The sequence below is a fragment of the Danio rerio genome, chromosome 8, assembly GCF_052040795.2.
Source record: "Danio rerio strain M-AB ecotype USA chromosome 8, GRCz13ab, whole genome shotgun sequence".
In the NCBI taxonomy this organism is placed as follows: Eukaryota; Metazoa; Chordata; class Actinopteri; order Cypriniformes; family Danionidae; genus Danio; species Danio rerio.
Window position 1 is genome coordinate 8,577,616 of NC_141028.1, and position 16,568 is coordinate 8,594,183.

The 16,568-nt window shown below is 36.8% G+C and overlaps 1 protein-coding gene and 1 long non-coding RNA gene across 3 annotated transcripts in view; one reads left to right on the forward strand and one right to left on the reverse strand.

The window, feature by feature from the left end:
* LOC137496290 (uncharacterized) overlaps nucleotides 1-16,568 on the reverse strand; it is a 36,530-nt gene extending 19,962 nt beyond the window's left edge. The window contains exons 1-2 of one of the 2 annotated variants that reach the window (XR_015497585.1): nucleotides 16,489-16,568; nucleotides 1,480-1,604 (exon numbers count right to left, since the gene is read on the reverse strand). This is a non-coding gene — a long non-coding RNA (uncharacterized LOC137496290). Of the gene's footprint in view, nucleotides 1-106; nucleotides 1,605-16,488 lie in introns of both variants that reach the window. The other variant, XR_015497586.1, reaches the window with a different exon arrangement.
* Nucleotides 7,772-11,170, forward strand: nefmb (neurofilament medium chain b). The gene is given in 3 exon segments (NM_001123280.1): nucleotides 7,772-8,798; nucleotides 9,438-9,562; nucleotides 9,640-11,170. Coding segments are annotated over 3 exon segments (2,124 nt in total). The 5' UTR covers nucleotides 7,772-7,796; the 3' UTR covers nucleotides 10,637-11,170.

The following is a 16,568-nucleotide window of genomic DNA, read 5'->3' on the forward strand; positions in this document are numbered from 1 at the left end:
GCTCGACATTGGACTTTGGTCACTTTCCAACACAACTTAAAATAAAACATATATCAATGTCTAATGATGTTATAGCTTGACGTTGAGTGAACGTTTTCAAAATGACGTCTATCAGACATTGGATTTTGGTTGCCATACCTGACGAATAAATGTCAGTATTTGACGTCAATATGACGTTGGTTTAAGATGTTGGATTGACGTTGGATTATGGTCACTTTCTAACGCAACCTAAAAACAACCAAATATCAAGGTCTAATGATGATACAGTTAGACGTTGTGTGGATGTTACCACTATGACATCTATAAGACATTGGATTTTAGTTGCCATATCTGATGAATAAATGTCAGTATTTGACGTCAAATATGATGTTGGTTTAAGATGTTAGCTCGACGTTGGTCACTTTCCAATGCAACCTAAAACCACCAAGTATCAACGTCTAATGATAATACAGCTTGACATTGAGTGGACGTTACCACTATGACGTCTATCAGACATTGGATTTTGGTTGGCATACCTGACGAATAAATGTCAGTATTTGATGTCAATATGACGTTGGTTTAAGATGTTGGCTCGACATTGGATTTTGGTCACTTTCCAACGCAATTTAAAAACAACCAAATATCAACGTCTAATGATGTTACAGCTTCACATTAAGTGGATGTTACAGTATGACTTCTATTAGATGTTCAATTTTGGTTACCATACCTGACAATTAAATGTCCAGAATATGACGTCAATATGACGTTGGTTCGATGATGGACTTTGGTAACTTTCCAATGCAACCTAAAGACAACCAAATATCAACGTCTAATGATGTCACAGCTTGACTTTGTGTAGACGTTACCACTATGATGTCAATCAGACATTGGATTTTGGTTGCCATACCTGACGAATAAATGTCAGTATTTGATGTCAATATGACGTTGGTTTAAGATGTTGGCTCGACAATGGATTTTGGTCACTTTCCAACATAACAAAATATCAACATCATTTCACGTCATTATTGGATGTCAAAATAAAATTGTCCTTAGACTCTGATGACCTAAATCTAACCTAATATTACCATATTATGTGTGGTGCCTGCTGGGTTCATCGAAGGGGAGGATATTTTTAAAATACACTTATTCGACATGTCCTTATTAAAGTAATGCAAATAAGGATCATGCATTCATTCATTTTCCTTTAGCTTAGCCTAAAGTACATTTTGAGGAATAAAAACGTCCCGTGAATGTTAAAGCGTCTTTCTGGACATTCAATGCCAATAAATCACCTTTATTTTTAAGTGATAAATTCCGTTTTTTAATATGTCATCAAATGATTACAACATTGGCTCATTCTGAAAAATTACCCCTATATACATTTCTGGAGATCGAGAATTATGTAGCCAGAAGTACGTATGGCTGCATTTAGTCTTTAAAACAGACATTACAGGGCGGTATGATGCTGTTACTTTCAGCGCTTACCAGCTGACCGCTTACCTCCGTACGGACGGCTTTCCCGCTGTTACCAGTTTGTCCAGTTGCTCGACATATAAGCCTGAGGACTTGAGACACAGAAAGGAGCTGACCATGACGACGGGGATCGAGTCCGTTGAAGAACGATTCTAGAAAGCAGGTAAGACAAAACAGAAGCCAAAAAATAAGTAAATAACAGAAATAACAAAATATAAAACAACAGAAATAACAAAAATCAGATGAGGGCTTTTCTTTTTCTGGATTGCTTTATAAAACACTGTCAGCTGGGTTTAGGAAAGTGGGTGGGCAGGTCAATTTGTGCTTTTATAACACTATTGGTTGGGTTTAGGGAAAGAGGAGGGTGGGGGTATCAGTCAGTTGGTCAGTCAGTAGATCAGTCAGTTGACAGCGGCTTTTAGTGGATTTACATGAGAATAGCAGGTGTGAATGCCACTCGCGAGAGAAATTCCAGATCTCAAAAAGCGTACACAGCGACGTCTGGTGTATTCGCAAAAATAAAAACTGCAAAAAAAGTAGCTTTTGGGATGTATTTTGCGCTCTCCAGAAATGCATATAGGGATACGTAATCAAAATGAGCCTGGGTTGAATGCACTGAATAGATCTACCACTAGTTTGGCCATCTGTAATTTAATTGAACAAATGATTGTCAACACTTCTACCTAATGTTAACAGACCTGTCATGATAAGGATTTTTTGTTGTTATATATTGTCACAGAAATTGTTGTGATAAGTGATATTATTGCAATTTTGAGATCAATTTATGCCACTAATTATATATAATGACTATATAACAGGATAATAATACAAATACCCATACACACATTAAAATACTTATCATTCTTAAAGTTATTTAGATTCAATAATTTGATGTTAATGGGTAAATTTCCTATTATAAATAGTATTAAAAGTCCTATTAGGTAAATGCCCAATTATAAACTTTGACACCAGTGAGGTAGAATGTAAATGTCATTGTAAAATGGCTTCAGCGTTACTTGTGAATTTGTAAAATATATATTGCAATAACAAAAATGATTGAGGTCATTTCCAAGTATTGTACGATAAGTCAATATAGTGATTATTGTGACAGACTTAAATGTACAGTCTTTTTTTTGGTATTGTTTTGATGTCTCATTAAATATCCTCGAATCTACATTTAAGCATCACTTTCCTCTCCTGATGGTCAGATTTATTTTTTTCTATTGATTATCTATGATTTGTATTGATCTAGCCTTTCTGAAAAAGCTTCTCGTAACCTCTAACATGCACAGTAGCTCATTTCCCATAATGCATCCCTCATGATGGCTAATATATGGTTAAATATTTAAAAGGAGTTTCTGAGGTATTATTAAACACCAGCTTTACTTTCATAATGATATTACTATAACATCTTAAGAGATCTGCACCCAGCTGACCTTCTTTTGAGATACATTTGCATTAGTATTCAAGATACATTTAAAAGTCCTTTGGGTGCATCCTTATGGAGATTTAATTATTATTTTAAGGCGGCTCTGGACTTTTATTATGCCTCAAACCAAAATGGCTCCCGTGTGATCTGTAAAATTAATTAGAAAACTTCTTATAACCTTGGTACTTTGCTGCATTATTGAACCTTCCTGACAACAGTGGCCAGATCCTCACTGCATCAGCTGAAGCTGACAGCCGATTGGCTGCTTCATCTTGGCATGTGCACAAATACAATATTGTCCACTTCTAGAAAAGCTAAACATTGTCTTCCTTCCCATATAAAGTGATCAGTTGCATATAGCGGAGATAATTCAGTTTTCTTATTTGTATATACACTGTTATAATCAAGCAATGATATCTGTGTCCAGCAGTGCGGCTTTTCTATAACTCATTTGATCATAAGCCATTTTATTCAATCAAATATAAAATCATAGCACTCATAGAAAGATTTGCTGCTGCTGTGATCAAATATCTTAAGACAAATAAAGTTGGTTGGTATCACTTTATTTTGATGGTCCCTTTAACATGAAATTTAAATTACACTGCATCTACATGCTAACTAATTGTCATTAGAATATACGTAGACTGTTAGGCTGGGTTTAGGGTTTGGGTTAGTGTACTTGTAAAGTTTTTTATAGTCATTTAAAGGAGCAACATGAGTAGATATTAGGCAGACAGTCTGTCTAGTAGTCAGTCTAGTAATTACCATGCAACTTATTGTCAAGAAAAAGTGCAGCAGGGACCATCAAAATAAAGTCGTACTACACTGAAAAAAAATTGTTCAAAGATGATTCCTTGGATTGACTTAATTTTTTTTACATTAACTGTTTGTAAACAATTTATTTGTGTTGAATTTAAACAAACAAATTTAGTTGAACAATATTAAACTTAATTTGTTTGTTTAAATTCAACACAAATAAATTGTTTGCAACAGTTCTGCATGCAACACTTTTTTCAGTGATAGCTGCAGTTGAGGATGGGTAGATGGTAGTGTTCATGTGTCCTACATGCTTTAAAAATGTATCTTTGCACTGTAAAATCCAAAAGGATAAGCCATTTGAGGAAACTGATTGAAACAAACCATTTAAATTCAAAAACAAATCCTAATGAGTTCTGTGAACTTAATCCATATGAGTATATGAAGCAATTTAAGCACAGTAAAACCCAATAAATGAAGAGAACTCAAATCAACTGAGTACTGTAAACCCCAATAAGTTAAGGCAACTCAAACCATTTGAGGAAACCAATGGCTACAAACCATTTGAAAATCTGATCTATATGAGTATTGAGAACTTACAGAGTTCAAAACTCTTTTCAAATGAGTAGAAATAACCTTCAGTATATTTTAGTTAACTACACTCGTTTCAGTTGATAAAGTTGACTGTTGGGTTTTACAGTGTGGTTGAGTTTTAATCATACAATATTTATTCTGATGCTTTTGAATCTTGCACCTAACAAAAATCCTTATTTACAGCTAAAGAAAATTAAAATACTGAACTAATAAAAACATACAGTTGAAGTCAAATAATATTAGCCCCCCTGAATTATTAGTCCCCTGTTTATTTTTTCCCCAATTTCTGTTCAACAGAGAACAGATTTTTTCTTAACATAATAGTTTTAAGAACTCATCTCTAATAACCGGTTTATTTTATCTTTGCCATGATGACAGTAAATAATATTTTACTATATATTTTTCAAGACACTTCTATACAGCTTAAAGTGACTTTTAAAGGCTTAATTAATTTAACTAGGCAGGTTAGGGTAATTAGGCAAGATATTGTATAAGGATGGTTTGTTCTGTAGACTATCAAAAAAATAATTAGCTTAAAGGGGCTATTAATTTTGTACTTAAAATGTTTTTTAAAAAAAAAAAACTGCTTTCATTCTAGCCAAAATAAAACAAACAAGACTTTCTTCAAAAGAAAACTGTGAAAATTTCCTTGCTCTGTTCAACATCGTTTGGGAAATATATTAAAAAAAAGGAGAAAAAAAATCAAAGGGGAGGCTAATAATTCTGACTTCAACTGTGTAAATTATTAATAAAAATGAACATAAACTAGCAAATTTCTCTCTAAAAACTAAATAAAACTCACTGAATTGGAAAACAAAAAGTCAAAACGAAATAAGAACTAAAACTGCTCTCAATAATTGATTAAATAAACACTCACTCACTATCATTTAGATTATTCCCAGCTTTATCCGGGGTCACCACAGTGGAATGAACCATCAATTACTCTGGCATAGGGTCTAAACAGCGGATGCCCTTATAGCCGCAACCCAGAACTGAGAGGACAACTCTCAATGCTGAGAAACACTCACACACTCTCACAAACATACACTGCATCCAATTTAGCTTATTCAATTCACCTATAGCGCATGTCATTGCACTATGAGGGGAAACTACAGGACACCAGAAATCTGGGGGCCCCAATTAAATATCTAGAAGTATAAACTATACCTTCCCAGTGATGGGTTGCAGAAGGAAGGGCATCCGCTGCGTAAAACATATGGTGGCTAAGTTGGCGGTTCATTCTGCTGTGGCGACCCCAGATTAATAAAGGGACTGAGCCAAAAAGAAAATTAATGAATGAATAAATTATACCTCTAAACTATATATAACATCGTTTTCTACCATATTTTGAATGGTGAGAGTTAAACAAATACAATTTTAACATTACTAAATATTATTTAGTAAGTAATCAAATATAATAGTATTATAATAATGTAATGTTATGTAATAATAATAATAATAATACTAATAATAATAGTGCAAGATAAAATATCCATTCACAGCAGTCAAATTTACAACAAAAAAAATCATAATTTTTTGTTGTAAATTTTTTTTTTAAAAATATGCATTCAAAATGTAGATGATTTTAAAAGAAGATTTAGTGATATATAAAACAGCAATATAAATAGAATATAAATAAAAATAGAAAGGGTGCATTTCAGGAATTGGGCCATATGGCTGGAATTGCTCAGGGCCCCAAAACTTCTAAATCTGCCCCTGCACTTAAATCCCCAGCATGGACTGCGCCACACTTTAAGCTAGACTTCATTGCATGGATGAAAGGGGATGAAGAGAAATGGAAGTAAGAGTGAACAGGTAGGTAGGTTGATCGGACGTCTTACTATGATGCCCAAATACTCAGAGTTGGGGTATCGTCTCTGTAATATTGTGGTAGAGTGATTACCCACTGATTCAAGGAGGGAAGAAAGGGTTATCATGATTGTTAATGGGAAGCAAGGAACCTGGGGGAGGGAGGGTGGGTTCAAGAGAATGAGAAGAACAATCGTGCTGGTCTGCCTTAAATAAGTTTTAGGGAGGAGGTGATTGGTTAAGGAGGCAAAGTGAGGTGTGGTCCCACTGCCAACCCTTTGTTAACAAGTTAACTTAAGTTTTTTACAAATTTAAGTGGATTGAACATAAAACAATTAAGTTGTAGCAAAAAAAACAGGAATTGTGTTGTTTCAGTTTAAATAAGTAACTTGAACAAGCAGTAAACGTCTGAATTATAATATTTTGCACGTTGTGTAAATTATGAAAACAGATCAATTTACTTTTATATACATTTAAAAAGCTTTCCAAATTGATTAATTGAAATAGCTCGATCTATCTGTTGTTTAGTTTATAAGAAATATGTTCGATTTGTCAATTACCTTCACCTCATCATAAAAAATATATATTCATTTGCATTGTAAGTGCAATACGTCTGACTTTGCATAAGTTTGTGTGGTTAAAATTAGTTTATTAAGAAAGAATGTTGCAATTGCAAGGAATTTTATCAAAGGACAAGGCAAATATGCCATAAACAGGGGCGGATTTAAACAATAAGCGAGGTAAGCAGCCACATAGGACCCCGGGGAATAGGGGGCCCCGAACAATGCCAAGAAGCCTATATTAATCATATCGCTTTTTCTTTGTAGAAATTTGCCATCACATGTTGTTAATCTGTCTATAACCATTAAGATTTCAATGTTATTACTTATTTTCAAAACCTGGGACACAATGAATAGTGGAACTTTACTTTTATCTTTTTTATTTTACATTAAGAATATAAAGGTTCCACTTGAAATATATTTAGAAACATGCTGTTTATTTACAAAAGACAAAAAAAATTTTATATATATATATATATATATATATATATATATATATATATATATATATATATATATATATATATATATATATATATAGACAATGAGAGTTTGTTGAGTTTCAATGCTGGGGCCCCATACATGGAATTGCTTAGGACCCCCAAATCACTAAGTCCACCCCTGACCATAAATTACAACATGTCTTTGCTGAACTGCGTTGCTTAATAATAGACAGACAACACAATAGTTTTGCAACAAAGGTTTATAATGCATTTTAAAATACAGTAAGTAAAATAAAATGTTTTAAATGTCAAAAAACACCCCTTTTAATTAAATAAGTAAAGTTTTGGTGTGCAGGAGACATTTTCATCAAAAACATTTGCATAATGTTACTCCAAACTTTGTTTACTGAGAGCTTCAATCATGCAGATGAAGAGCGCAACTATACTGTCCTGCTGCAATGCATTAGGGTCTGCAGAAAATGCAGCAAGTGCACTAAACAACATGCAATGCAGAAAGTCACAGCTTGTTAACTTCACCTTTTATACAATTTTAAAAGACTTCGACCATCGCGGGGCATTGAGGTGAATTGCTGAACACCCCAACGACCCCGTGCTTCTCCTCCGTCTTTATCGATTTTCCGAGGGGAGGGTGGTGCTCGTGCCTCGTTGACAAAGTAAGAGCGCGTATAAATACAACGGGACAGAACGCAACTATGCCCTCACCACACCACCAATTCACAAGCACCATTCACCATGGACATGATGAGCTCCTCCCGCCGAAGGGCTCTGGAGACACGGAGTATACGCCCGCCGACATCCACCGTGCGCTCGTGGGCTAAAAGCAGCCCTCTGTCGTTCAAAAGAACCACGAATGTGTCTTCCTCCAGAGCCGCGTACAGCCCCGCCGTGCTCGCGTCTCCTGACGGGTTCGAGCTGAGCGCGGCGCTCAATGGAGATCCGGTGCGCAATAACGAGAAGGAGCAGCTCCAGGGGCTCAACGACCGCTTCGCCAGCTACATCGACAAGGTTCGCTTCCTCGAGGAGCAAAACAAGCAGCTTGAGGCGGAGATTCAAGCGCTAAAGCAGCAAAAACTGTCGCAGTCTCTGCAGACCGATGCGTACGACCGCGAGCTCCAAGACCTGCGCTGCGCCCTGGAGCAGCTCCACAAGGAGAAGGCGCAGATCCTGCTGGACACCGACCATATGGACGAGGATCTCCAGCGGATCCGAGAGCGCTACGAAGATGAATCCCGGCTCAGAGAGCACATGGATGCTGCGATCCGAGGCATGAAGAAAGACAAAGACGACTCGGTTCTCATGAAGATGGAGCTGGAGAGGAAAGTCCAGGCGCTCGTGGACGAAATGGACTTCTTGCGGCAGAACCACGAGGAGGAGATCAGCGAGCTTCTAGCTCAGCTTCAAGCCGCGCAGGTGCCGGTGGTGGAGATGAGGGACCTCCAGAAGACCGACATCACCTCTGCGCTCCGGGATATCCGCGCGCAGCTGGACGGGCTGTCCTCCAAGAACCTCCAGCAGGCTGAAGAAGTGTTCAAGTGCCGCTACGCCATGCTGACGGACGCCGCGGAACAGAACAAGGATGCTATAAAGTCCATACGGGACGAGATCGGGGACTACCGCCGTCAGATCCAAGGCAAGAGCGTCGAACTGGAGGCTCTTCGAGGAACCAAAGATTCACTGGAGAGGCAGCTGCATGACATCGAGGACCGCCATAACACCGACGTGTCCAGTTATCAGGTCAGTTCCTCAACCAATACTTAAATAAGAATTGAAACATGGAAAAATTAAACTAATCCGGACACGCAAATGCTGTTTAACTCTCTATAATATAACTTTATGTTATGGCATGATTTATATTATATTAAATCTGACAGAAAGAAACTAACAAAAAAAATTCAAACAAGAAATCTCGCTGCACCACCGTGATGTAATACACAATATTTACGCGCCGAGTACATGTGAAATGATGACGTTTGAATGTATTGATGCGGTTTTCTTGATTTGGAAAATGATCTTATTATTAAGGTTTATTCATTTGTTGATCTAATGTCCTTGATGAAAGCAAAAGCACATGGCATTGTTGCAAAACAGACTGCGTCACTGATACCTAAAAATGCTGCCTACGAGGTTTTGAAACGTAGCCAGTATTTCACAGGTGGTTTGCGCAATGCGTGCGTAATTATGCGCAACGTGCAGTGCGCATCCTTACTTTTTACAACTGCTGCAGATTTCAGTTCAGAAATCTGTTGAATTATTTTAAAGCAGATCTGCTCCAGATCATCATAGTGTGTTGCTGCACTTAATGAAAACATTTACTCAAAGAAAGTCTGTCAATGTTACAAATACCAAAGAAATGTACTTCATCTGCTTTAACAGGAAATGATTCACCAATTGGAAAACGATCTAAAAGGAACGAAATGGGAAATGGCTCGTCATCTCCGGGAATATCAGGATCTGCTCAACGTCAAGATGGCACTGGATGCAGAAATAGCCGCATACAGGTAGAGTTGTCCACACTATTCTACTTATTTGCATCTCATGCATTTGATTTCTGACAAAACATCTCTATTTAATTTAGGAAACTGCTGGAAGGTGAGGAGACTCGTTTCTGCGCCGCCGTAACCGCATTTGCCTACAGCCAGCCAAAAACCTCAAAGGTCAAGCATAAAATAGTGGAGGAGATCATCGAGGAGACCAAAGGAGAAAGCGACATCGATGATGATCTGGCAGAGGTGGCAAAAGAGGTGGCAGAAGAGGCGGAAGAGGAAGAGAAGGAGGAAGAGGAGGAGATTGTTGCTGCCAGTCAGGCCAAAGTGAGTTCAGCCGCTCCCGAAGGAGAAGAAGAGGAAGAAGAAGAAGGAGGAGATGAGGAAGAAGAAGCAGAAGAAGGAGAAGCTGCTGCTGAGGAGGAAGAAGAGGAAGACGAGGAAGGAGAGGAGGAAGAGGAGCCACAAGTGGAAGTGATCGAAGAGACCGAGCTGTGCGGTGAGAAATCTCCAACATCAGAGAAAGAGGGCAGCGAAAAAGAAGAAGAGGAAGATGAAGGTAAAGGAGAGGAGAAGGAAGATGAGGATGAGAAAGAGGACACCAAATCTGAAGGAGAAGGAGAGAAGAAAGAGGAATCAGGAGGAGAAGAAGAGAAGAAAGAAGAATCAGGAGGAGAAGAAGAGAAGAAAGAGGAATCAGGAGGAGAAGAAGAGAAGAAAGAGGAATCAGCTGGAGAAGAAGCTAAGGCTGATTCAGAGAAGGACGACAAGAAAAGCGACACAGAAGAAGATGAAAAGAAATCACCTGTAAGTGAAGAGAAAGCTGAAAGTCCAGCGGAGGAAAAGAAGCAGGACGAAAAGCAAGTCGACAAGGTAGTCGTAGCCAACAATAAAGAAGAAGCCAGTCCAAAAGAAGAAGTCCAAACCAGAACGGTGGAAACCATCACCAACGGAGACAAAGAAACCAAAGCAGAACCAGAGAAGGAGGAGAAGAAGCCTGAAGAAAAGCCTCAGGAGAAAAAGAAAGTGGCCAAAAAGGTGGAGAAAGTGGCTCCGCAGGTGAAGAAGGAGATCAAGGGAAAAGACTGACGCGAGTGACTCTGCCAGGGAATTAGTTATAATCAATTGTTAGGCATAATTCTATTTGATGCAAAATGTGAACAAACCCCCAACCCGAGCGGCGTTTGATGCAGCTAGCCAATATAATTGCATGCGTGTTGAATGACTGACTTGCATGTGTGGTTTTGGTGGTGACGTAGCCACGCTGAGCCGCTGCGTCTGAAACAGAATTAAAGCGCATTTGCATTAAAGTGCGAGTACATTATGCTGCTAATGAAGGCGAGAGGTTTTACAGCGATGCCAGTTCATCGGCGGTTCTCTTGGCAATAATGGTGCTACTTCAATATCATCATTCGCAGGCACACTTTGAGCAGAAACTCCAGTTATATATGATGTCTTTCTAATATACTTCTTGCCTTAAGACGTAATGCACTGAATCAACGAGAAGAGTCGGGTTGTTAACACACAAACAGCTGTTAACAGAGATACTGTGAAAGCTACTGTAAAGGTGCTGCTCTTTGCAATATCACCTCAATCAATAAAAGCTCATCAAGTCCTTACAAAGCTACTCGTGTCTTTGTATTTATGCTACTCTACAGCAGGGGTTCCCAAAGTTCAGCCCACTACCCCCAAAATAACAATGTCATTAACTCACGAGGTGGTTATAAATGTACAAACTTTGCACACACAACTAAAGGCCATTCATTCATTTCAAAACACTGCTAGTTTAGAAAAATCACATTAAAAACCCTTATATTTTAAGATGTTGTTTATTGCTGCTCAGTAACCAAATAATATGAAACAAAATAATAATAAAAAACAAACAATCGTCCATTTCTCTTTGGACTTAAAAATAAGTGAAAAAAGTTTTGGTATTTAAACGCAAGCAATAATTTCACACTGAAAATAAATGTCAATAAATAAAATTTAAATAAATAAATTTAAAATGAACAAAAAATAATTAATTTTAAATAAAAAAAATAAAACTAATTATAATAAATAAATAAATAAAAAGTTATTCAATTAATATAAAAATTAATCAATTCAAATAAATTAATTAAATGTAAATAATTAAAAATAAATGAAATTATATAAATAAAAAATTGCAAATGAATTAATTTAAAATAAATTAATAAATAAATTAAAAATATATTTGTATTTATGCTATTCTACACCAGGGGTTCCCAAAGTTCAGCCCACGACCCCCAAAATAACAATGTCATTAACTCACGAGGTGGTTATAAATGTACAAACTTTGCACACACAACTAAAGGCCAATATAAACATGAGCATATTGACAACACAAACATGCAACAGTCTTATAACCATATTTGTTTATAGTCATTTATTAATATAACTTAATATTAATCTCAAATATCATATTTGAATGTATTAGAGTGCCATAATGCAGTGTTTCTCAACCACGTTCCTGGAGGACCACCAACTCCATACATTGTCAATGTCTCCTTAACCAAATACATCTGATTCAGATCATCAGCTCATTAGCAGAGACTGATATACCTGTAATGGGTGTGAGAGCCAAAGGTGACATGCAGTGTTGGTGGTCCTTCAGGAACGTGGTTTAGAAACACTGCCATAAAAGCTGTCAGACCCCCTCCCTTCAAATTAATCTGCTGGAGCTGACACTATTGCTGTATGTAGGGATGCAATGATTATAGATTTTGGTTGTGCGATTATAGTCTGAGGAATAATCACAGTTATTACGATTATTATGTATTCATTCATTTCAAAACACTGCTAGTTTAGAAAAATCACATTAAAAACCCTTATATTTTAAGATGTTGTTTATTGCTGCTCAGTAACCAAATAATATGAAACAAAATAATAATAAAAAACAAGCAATCGCCCATTTCTTTTTGGACTTAAAAATAAGTGAAAAAAGTTTTGACATTTAAACGCAAGTAATAATTTCACACTGAAAATAAATGTCAATAAATAAAATTTAAATAAATAAATTTAAAATGAACAAAAAATAATTAATTTTAAATAAATAAAATAAAAATAATTATAATAAATAAATAAAAAAGTTTATAAATTAATATAAAAATTAATCAATTAAAATAAATTAATTAAATGTAAATAATTAAAAATAAATGAAATTATATAAATAAAAAATTGTTAATGAATTAATTTAAAATAAATAAATTAATTAATTAAAAATATATTTGTATTTATGCTACTCTACAGCAGGGGTTCCCAAAGTTCAGCCCACGACCCCCAAAATAACAATGTCATTAACTCACGAGGTGGTTATAAATGTACAAACTTTGCACACACAACTAAAGGCCAATATAAACATGAGCATAATGACAACACAAACATGCAACAGTCTTATAACCATATTTGTTTATAGTCATTTATTAATATAACTTAATATTAATCTCAAATATCATATTTTAATGTATTAGAGTGCCATAATGCAGTGTTTCTCAACCACGTTCCTGGAGGTACACAAGCTCGGCACATTTTCCATGTCTCCTTTACCAAACACAACCAATTCAGATCATCAGCTCATTAGCAGAGACTAAAAGACCTGTAATGGGTGTGACAGACAAAGGAGACATCCAAAGCATGCAGTGTTGGGGGTCCTTTAGGATTGTGGTTGAGAAACACTGCCATTAAAGTTGTCAGAAAGTTTAACCTGGCCCCTTAAAATCAACCTGCTGGAGCTGACAATAATTGTAGTGTTGCACTACACCCCCAGGGGTCACAATCCAACAAAACAAAATAAAAAATTGAAAGGCTGATATATCACACACACACACACACACACACACACACACACACACACACACACACACATATATATATATATATATATATATATATATATATATATATATATATATATATATATATATATATATATACGACAGGTTGCAAAAAAAGGCCGGTTACAATAGCAAACATGTCATGTTGTGCTGTAGAATGCCAAAACCAAAAGTTTTCAGCAAAAACAGTTAAATATGGTTCATTAAACTGCGGACACTAAATTCTTAGAATGAAATGGAAAAATGTAAGTTCACATACCCTGCCGTACAGATGCAGTTCACTGTCAGAATGAAGTTGTTTTGCTTGTTGATGATTACCCAGACCTTGTATAGCTCTGTCTTCTTTGCTTGTCCTTGACAAGGCAGAACCTCGGTTTTTAGCACTACAAAGTTTGGAATCTGGTCCTCATGGAACATTATTTCTTGCACACGACCACACAGAACTCAATTGTTGGCATCCAAAAACTTGTAGGCCTTTAACTTCTCTCTTGTAAAATCACTTGGAGTTTCAATGAGATTGTATATTTCAGGCTGGATGCTTGGCCATTTCATCTTATCCAATATCCATTGGAAGGGTGCTATCGCAGATGGACCTGTCAGACGAACGCCGCTCACTTTAATGTTAATTTTGCAGAATAACTGTGCTTATAACTAGGTGACGAGCTGTTATAATACACTGAAAGCATTATGTAAATAAGATATAAAATATGTAATCAATATAACTTATTGATATCTTTAATAACAAACAACAAACTCTGTACCGCATCGGATGTCATTGCCTCGATGTAAATGCTAGCGCTCCCGTTTTTTTTTCTGCCACCTCGCTGCGCGCGCAATCTAAGTGTTTAGAAAGTGGTAATTCACCTATAGCACATGTCTTTGGATTGTGGGGGAAACCAGAGCACCTAGAGGAAACCCACGTGAACACGGGAGAACTTGCAAACTCATCACAGAAATGCCAACCGGCCCAGCTGGGACTCGAACCACTGACCTTCCTGCTGTGAGGCAACAGTGCTAACCACTGAGCCACTATGTCACCCATCCAAAAACAATATTTAATAATAAACTGATACAAAAAAAGGTGTCATCCCTCCTCATAAGAAAGACCTTGACTTCACTTGGACGCCAAGACGAATAGTTTCTTTTTCCACATGGGCAAATGAAGAGAATGACAATTAGACCGAAAAAGTGAAGCATGGCTAATCTCACAAGTGTTTCATCACGGCGTGGACATTAATCACATTCTTCCCCCAGACTAGACCACTCTGTCTAACAGATCTCCATTAGTGTGACTAGCCGTCAGTGTGTGGCTCTCAATTAAGGTAATGGAGAACATGTGCAGCAGCTCTCCAGCCAAGCCCTCTGGCTCATCAGGTAACTGAATTTGAGCAAAGGGATGTCGCTGAAGAGGCAATAATTGGATTTGCATGCTAAAAAACACTAATTGTGCTATACAGATTATAAATCGATACAGATTTGTGCTGATCACTGGGTAAGGCTGATGAGGGAGGACCACATCTGGACATGTTTATCCAAAACAGAAACAACAAACCTACATGTTACCCATCCGGATTTTAGGCACTGTGCAAATTCAGGGTAAAAAAAGTCGGTTTGATATTTGCACATTGGGACTTTCTCCTTAATATTATATTTTCAGAAAAGTGTTATTAGCAAATTCTAAATAGAAAAGTCATTTTAGCAGCCAAAGACTATAAAAAGGAGATCATTGCTCACAGCCATTAAAATATTGCCAATGTCAGGCCCATAGCCAGGGGGCCTTGGATGGTTCAGAGACTCACCCCACACTGATAAAAGGTCCATAACTTGTCTTATGCATGAGCTCATTTGTCTAATTTCAACTTCTATGCCATCATAGATTGTGAAAACCCAGCAAATAAGGCTTTTATTGAATGCAAACAATTATTTATTACGAGTCCAACATCCAGCTGTGCAAGAAAACATACAGAATTACAAAAGTGAAGTCATCTTTTACTACAAGTGGCCCAACTTTTATCCTGAATCTTTGACCTTAAGAAAAAATACCGATAAAAAGGTTTGAAGCACCAAAAGTGGCCCATATTAACATTTTTTTTATACTTATTAGGCTATTTTTGTTAAACTTTTAAAATGTTTTTTTTTTCAGAAAACACTACATTATAAATATTATTCATTCATTCATTTTCTTTTTGACTTACAGTAGTCCCTTTATTAATCTTGGGTCGCCACAGCAGAATGAACTGCTTATTTATCCAGCATACGTTTCAAGCAGCGGATGCCCTTCCAGCGCTCAACCCATCACTGGGAAACATCCATACACACTGATTCACACACATACACTATGGACAATTTAGTCAACCAAATTCACCTATACATGTCTTTGGACTTGTGAGGGAAACAGGTTGCACCCAGAGGAAACCCACGCCAACACGGAGAGAACATGCAAACTCCACACAGAAATGCCAACTGACCCAGCTGAGGCTCGAATCAGCGACTTTCTTGCTGTAAGGCGATTGCGCTACCCACTGCGCCACCATGACGCCCTATTAATATTGTTATGTTTTAATTTTTTATTATTCAAATGGCCAAATTCTGACTGAGGAAAGTTGAATGTGCTGGCCAGTTTATTTGCCCAATAAAGGACAAAAGGCTAGTTTTGTTTTGTTTTTCATTTAAAACTTCAACTCCTTTTTTTCAAAAGATGATGCAATAAATTTGTAATTAAAAATAAGTATTTTATTAATATTTCTTCATTCTATGTATTGAGCAAATGTTTTTGGTACCTCAAAAAGTATATTTATGATGACTATCTGACAAGCTAATCCAGCTAAAATAGTCCTTAGCATATCACTAAATTGCAGTATTTAAGACTCAAAATTCTATAGAAAATGAGGCGAATAACTGCAAAAAACGTGCACTTTTTGAGAGAAAAAAAGATCCACCCTTTTGTCAGGCATAGCTACTGAATGTTGTTTTGGAGTCATACCAGCATGCTATGTTTCTGACCGAATGTTCAAAGTAGCGTGTTAAACAATAGGAACAGCGTCACTCAAGGATTGTGTGATTATAAAACCAATGCTGTGCAGTACTCACCTCATGTCTACGTGCATGGATGAGGAAATGAGCTGTGCTTTTTTTTTGTCCTGAGTCTGTCGTTCAAGTGCTGAATGGGC